A 6754-nucleotide genomic window follows, 5' to 3' on the forward strand; every position below is an offset into this window, starting at 1 on the left:
ACGTTTTGGCAGTCTTGGCTGCAAATTTTCGTGGGAGAAGTCAATTGTAGTTGCAATCTTACCGACTCCGTTCTCGATCAACCAGAACACGAAGAGAAGAGAAAAGAAAACACACAAGGGATAAAGATGTTGCTGAAGAGTTATTCTAATTTTGATTTCTGCTTTCGTGATGTCATTGTTCATTGGTTATTATAGACATATGTGTATTTGGCTTAATGACACAAAAAACTGAAGAGTTATGAGTTAAGTTGGTGGAGTGTCATCTAAAGTGGTGGAGTCAGGAAATATTAAACATGATGTAGAGATGCAGAGTATATATATTCCAGTAAATATTGTTATGTTAGCATGAACTATATTCAGAAATAAATCAAGCAATGCTTAGATTAGTCTATTTGAAAAAATATGTAAACTGAATATGCAATTATGTGCTTCTAAACTACACAAGTCGAACAAATAGTTAGAAATCGCATCACCTCCTTAAGAAATTCATGCAACTCTGGTTCTCGCTTCGTAAACAGAGACGAGACTCTCTTTCAATTTAATTAAATTATAAATATACTCTTTTTTGTTTTTTGGCATCTTAGTTAAGTGAAGAGTCGCACAACATAATAATTAGGAGATCTTTATAACAACTCTTAACTCTTTTTATCTTGACAAAAAAAAAATGAGAGGAATAACAAAACTTTTGGCCTCCCGCTCTCTCAAAAGTTCGATGGCCAAGAAGAAGAAGCGTTCACAACCGGAGAACAAGCTTTCCGAACTGGAGAACAAGCGTCTCAAACCGGAGGAAGATCCATCGACGGTGAAGAGGTGTCTGCAACTGTTGGAAGATCCACCGACGAAGAAGAGGAGTCCACAATCGTTGGAAAATCCACCGACGACAGAATCTTCCGGCGACGACGAGGAAATGGCGACAGAGGAAGAAGGACATGAGTCAGGCTCTTCGTCTGAGGAAGAAGGTAAGGAGTCAGGTTCTTCGTCTGAGGAAGAAGAGCAAAAAGATCCTGGTAAGAATTTTCCTCCTACCAAAAAGAATTATTTTCAAAGGAAGTGGAGTGAAGATGATGAGATCGTCTTGCTGCAAGGCATGATCGATTTCAAGAATGATAAAGGGAAGAGTCCTTATGATGATATGACTGCTTTTATTGATACGGTGAAGAACATCATTAGCTTTCAAGCGAATCAGAGTCAATTCACTACCAAGATCCGTCGCTTAAAGGACAAGTATCTCCGAAAGAGGAACAAGGGTGCAGATGAGAAATCTTTTGCAAAGGCTCACGACCTGAAATGTTTTCAACTTTCCAAATTGATTTGGGAATCTACTAAGGTGAAGGAGGAGTCTTTGAAACCCAATGAAGAAAAGGTATTAGATTGGTTCGTAAATTCTTCTCTTGTAGGATCAGTTGCGAGCTTTGGGGTGGCTGAACATGTCGTGAAACAGAGATGGAGCTTGGTATCGATGAAGATGAAGAAGAAGCTCGAAGAGAAGTTCAAGTTGCTCAAAGAAAAGGAATCTGAATATCTGTGGCTAAAGTCAAGGTTTTTCCATGAGGTTAACTCTTTGATCGCTGAAGCAAATTAGACAAGTATCGATTTAGAAGAGGTGTAGTAATGCCTCTTTTTGATTTTCCACCCTTATGACTCTGTTTTTTTTCATTTCTATTTGTTTTTTGGTTTATCTTGTTTTGGATGTTGAACACCATGGAAGAGGTGTAGACGTAATGCCTCTTATTGTTTTTCAACCCTTATGACTCTAGTTTTTTTTTTTCTATTTGGTATTTTGGTTTATCTTGTTTTGGACATTGTTGCTAAAAACACCATGGAAGAACGGCAGATTAAGTTTAATTGCATCCAATTGTGTCTAAATTTGGTCAGAATACTCTCATAGATACCTCTCATTTTGCATAGGCTCAACTAGCATATATCAATATTTTAGAGCATTGGCCTCAAAATTCAAAAATCTAGAAATAAACTTTAGTGATGAAGAGAAAACATCCTTCAGCTAAGACTAAGATTTTCATAAGATCTTACTTATCGAGAGACTCTTTCAGAGTTGATCGACGACATCTCCAAGAGCAGATAAAGAGACATTATCAACACGACGACCGGTGGCTTTGGTTTTCAACTCGCGCTCACTTCCTCCAAGATTATGATCACTAGCCAAATCTTGTTTGTTTCACGCCGTCTCTAAGGAGCTCCAAGACATGATTGATAAACGGATCATAATTCATGATTTTCATCATATATCAAAGAAGATTATGTAATTAAGAAAAGATGTCCAAATTTTGATTTTTTTTACCAGAGAGTTAGAGTTAGTGGAGACAGTTGCTCTGTTTCGCAACTAATAATTTGTATAACTTGAAGACTTGATTAAAATTTTGAAATCATTCACTGAAGTTCTTAATATCTATCTCTTTCTTTGTGTCTGTGAAAGAGAATCACTCATAAACGTATATATATAGTCAATGGAGATATCTACACATGTTATGAGTATTATTACCTTGGAGGTATTGGATCAATGGGTTTAGTTACTTGACAAACAAGCAACTCTCTGAGATCATGTACCTGTTGTTACCATAATAGCAGTTTTTCAAGTACATGTTTGTATGTATGCGGAAATGCAAGCGTTGCAGCCATCTCTAACCGATTTTATTACTGGTTCAATCTCTAAAATAAAATATCATTTAAGAACATTTTCATGTATCCGTGATCTGTACTGTATGAGAAACTGTGTATCAACACAACTTCGTAGTGAGGTTCTGTACGAGACAACTTTGTAATGCAACATACATTCTGTATCAAATTGATTATGTACGAAACGACTTTAAAGTCCCCTACCTTGAAATGAATCAAGTTAGAAAACTCTGTCGAAGCTGTAGGTTTTTTTCTAGGTTTCTCTTAACTTGGTGATGACATTTCTTCTATCCAAAGCAACCGGTAGTCTCAATTTTTCGGAGTCTCGTTTACTTCTAAAGATTTGACTCAACAAAACATACAAATTTTCCCTGGCAAATTTCCAATATGAAATCGATGATACTAGACTCATAAATTGAAATTTTTGCAGTAGAAATCGATCACTAACCTTAAAATTTTGCCTTTTTTATTCCATTTTAATTCTTTCTCTTTATTTTGGCCGTCACTGCCGTGTAAAACTCTGGTTCCGATTTTCCTTTTCTAGGGTTGATAAATATTATCAAAAAAATATATATGTCTTCTTAGTTGGTTCAAGTCAGTTACATTTAAAACTGTTAATGCATGCATGGAGCTATTTGTTGCCAACAACTAAATCTTCTCATATTTAGTTCTACATTATAAAATCCTGGTTTGACAATCTCTCTTGGCTATGGTTATAGTAGGCCTAGGTTATAGTCCGAATGAAATCTTGACTACAGAAGTAATAGATATTTCATTGGCCTTGAGGCCCAATTTTTATTTTCCCCCTTGAGGCACAATTAAAGTGGCCTCTTTTCAGAGATCACCCAAGTTAGAATGTCTACAATGTTTTTTCCCTACACTTTTCTCAACAAAACATTTTTTTATATAAAATTAATATAAAAAATGAAGGGAACGAAAAAAAATATATCCAAATCAATTAACTTAAACCGCTGTCGGCTTCCTCTCTCTTATTTTTCTTATGAAAATATGGCCAATGATAATAAAAAAAAAAACAAATTAAACAAAACAAAACAAAACAAAAATTCTTGTAGTTTACGAAAACTGAAGGCCGTCTCTGTGTTTGAGTATAAATACAAGAGAAAGTTTCCACAAGGGGGTTCAAAAGAAACTTAAAGTTCTAGTCAAGTCCGGCTTAGAGGGTGTGTCCACAGTACATTTGTATAGGTCCATTATTTTTAGTCAGTTTTCTTTAAACAATTAGAGTTTCTTAATAACTATATATATAAAAAGGGTCTAAATCCAAACATATCTATGATATAAACGTTTTTTTAAATTGGGCACAAGGTCCCATTTTCTATATATGAAGAGAGCACGAGTCTGCTCGGTCGAACAAGCGTCAATGTGGTGAATTGAAACATGTTTGATTTCAATATTGTGACCAATGATGGAATTTAGAGGCCTGCGTGTGTGTGTGTGTGTCTGGTTAAGTGCTGGAGATTTGTTAGTTTCGAACGAACAATGTTTTAGTATATATCAAATTGATTTGTAAGATTGTCTAAATGAAAAAAAAAATGAAAAAAGATTGCCTAAATGATTTTTTTAGATTTGTGAGGACATAAACTCATTTGTTAAATTGCTTGGATGATTTATTTTGCCTTTTTTACGTATCCAAAATTCGCATGGTATTAAAAATAGAGAAATACTCTTGATTTGATATTCGCATGGTATTTAATAAGAAACATAAATAAAAGTCGAAGTTGAAAGCAAAGTGTCCGTAGCATGGAGCGTACGGCTGGACAGTTGGTGCAGCCCATGCTTTCGCATTTATCTCATTGCTATCTACACACTATTTGAGTGACTCGGGAAGAGTTATATATTAATTCACCGGTGCGTAGTGCTTCATTTACTCGCAAGTAGCACAGGTTGGTTAATTATTGAGTATGTAAATGCAACTTTTACCAAACTACACTTCACTTCAAAACGTTGTATATTATATTTGAAGTAAATAGTGGTGTTCTCCATGTAGTACCAAATAACGAAAATCATCATTTCAAAGCCATTTGAGATATTTTTTGGGGGAATAAGGAAAAGAAGAGATATATGCATTTAATTTCAGAAGAAAAGTCGTGTTGGTATTGGTATGACACGTAAATGGAAGAAAGATAAAGTCAGTGGGTGGGTCATTATGTACGAATGGACCACCGTACGGCGTTTATTTCCCCCAAAATTCATTAACTTCACGTGATTCACTAACTATTCTTTAGAGAATAGTGTCATTTTCCTCTATTTTTTTTTTTTTGAATACCAGGAAGTTCGGAGCTCGAAACCACAGCATATAATATTAGTTTCGTCCCAAGCGTCACTCGAACTGGCAACTTCTAAGCTTCGCCTATGGTCTTTACCGGTTGAGCTAACGACACTTGGTCATTCTCTTCTATTTATCATTTGAATTATAACTGCATGCACTAATAGACGGGAGAATGTTCCTTCTACTATGCTTATAACTTCCCCATCATCTTTCTCCTTGCCTATTTGTATTTTTTTTTTTTTTTGTTTCCAACAACATAATGCGAACCAAAGTTCATCCGATTTATTTCCTTACCAAAGACTATAAAGGTTCTGTTCTGGGTTCAACCGATTCAGTGTTTTATAAGTTTATTTGACTATCACATTCTAACGTTAAACTTTCACGAAAACTGTTTTCTCATTCAAGGTAGCGATTTATTTGTTATTTCTGTAAATTCATATATCTATAGGTTTTTTGCAATAATCACAACAAACAACCATGCATGCATTGATGCATTATCTATATATATTAAAAAACAAACAAACAATCGTGCATGGTTTTTAAAATTTTGTAAAAAGAAAAAGAAAAAAGCAGTGACAAATTGACAATAAGACATTCGGAGTCACGGAATTGTACATTTGTACTGTCCCTACTTCCTATACTCCAAAGTCCAAATACGTCCCCCGCAATTTACGCCTCTCTTTTCCTAATTCTTTTATATTCCGCAAAAATATATAACCACATTTCAGACTATAGTATTGGATTTATCTATTTAAGAATTATACCATACTTTTCCACACAACATCTCTTTCACAACTTCCGATTGTCCACGGCAAATGCACAGAGCTACGACCTCTTTTCCACGAAACCGCGAAACTGGATTTATTTTCGTTTTGAATCGGACTTGTCTACTTTAATTCACATAAATAAAACAATTATTTTACTTAGCAAGTACAACTCCTTTCCAGTTTTACCCTCGTCTCTCTATATAAGACCTTCTCACTCTCTTGCCTCTTGTAACCACGCTACTCTGGTCTGCTCCTTAGAGGTCTTTGGACGATGAAACAGCTAATCCGCCGTCTATCGCGAGTCGCGGACTCAACACAGTATAGCCTCCTCCGGTCTGAATCCCAGCGTGGCCGCACCAAGAAGGAGAAACACAAATCTTGGGTTCCCGAGGGACACGTGCCTGTCTACGTAGGCCAAGAGATGGAGCGGTTCGTGGTGAATGCGGAGCTTCTCAACCACCCCGTTTTCGTAGCGTTGCTGAAGCGGTCGGCTCAAGAGTATGGATACGAGCAACAAGGAGTGCTTCGCATCCCTTGCCACGTACTTGTGTTCGAACGCATCTTGGAGTCTCTCCGTCTCGGACTCGCCGAGTCACATGACCTAAATGGTCTCTTTTGAGACATAAGACGTTTCTAGTGTCCTATAGTATCTTGCTACTTAGCTACAACCTACAGGGCAAAGCAGAGTTATGTAAATTACCTATTCTATATCTAATTCGTTTATATGTGACAAAATCGAGATTTGAGGCTTTTATTTTTCTGGTTGCGATCAACACATGAGTAATTTGGGTTGGAGAAACCGTCGTAAGATGTTTCCCATAAGTAGTAGCGCCAACAATGTCATTAGCTGCTTCCCAAAGTTGGGGGAATAGATAACTTCACAAAATCAATATTGTGTAACTTAACTATTCTCCTTTTCTATTTCTCGTAGCTACTTTTTTTTTTTTTTTCCGGATAATTATGTGGTAAGGAGTTATGTATGTTAACTAGTCTTCCCATGTTACTTCACCTCCACAACCACATTTGTAGTCACCCATTTATTAGCTCTTGTATTTTGTTTTTT

General features: G+C 36.1%; 2 protein-coding genes across 2 annotated transcripts; both read left to right on the plus strand.

Annotated features, from left to right (window-relative positions):
• The first annotated feature begins 540 nt into the window (after window positions 1-540).
• On the plus strand, window positions 541-2495 carry LOC9327937 (probable transcription factor At2g01370). Its single transcript, XM_002891829.2, has one exon. The coding sequence runs from the start codon at window positions 665-667 to the stop codon at window positions 1580-1582; it is 918 nt and encodes a 305-aa protein (XP_002891875.1). The 5' UTR covers window positions 541-664; the 3' UTR covers window positions 1583-2495.
• A 2978-nt stretch (window positions 2496-5473) lies between these two features.
• LOC9327938 (auxin-responsive protein SAUR71) lies at window positions 5474-6754 on the plus strand. The gene has a single exon (XM_021010353.1). The coding sequence runs from the start codon at window positions 5963-5965 to the stop codon at window positions 6308-6310; it is 348 nt and encodes a 115-aa protein (XP_020866012.1). The 5' UTR covers window positions 5474-5962; the 3' UTR covers window positions 6311-6754.

The sequence above is a fragment of the Arabidopsis lyrata genome, assembly GCF_000004255.2.
Source record: "Arabidopsis lyrata subsp. lyrata unplaced genomic scaffold ARALYscaffold_1, whole genome shotgun sequence".
Classification (NCBI taxonomy): domain Eukaryota; kingdom Viridiplantae; phylum Streptophyta; class Magnoliopsida; order Brassicales; family Brassicaceae; genus Arabidopsis; species Arabidopsis lyrata.

Bases quoted from the DNA above. Each gene is read 5' to 3' on its own strand.
- LOC9327937 (XM_002891829.2), top strand. From the start codon at position 665: ATGAGAGGAATAACAAAACTTTTGGCCTCCCGCTCTCTCAAAAGTTCG.
- LOC9327938 (XM_021010353.1), top strand. From the start codon at position 5,963: ATGAAACAGCTAATCCGCCGTCTATCGCGAGTCGCGGACTCAACACAG.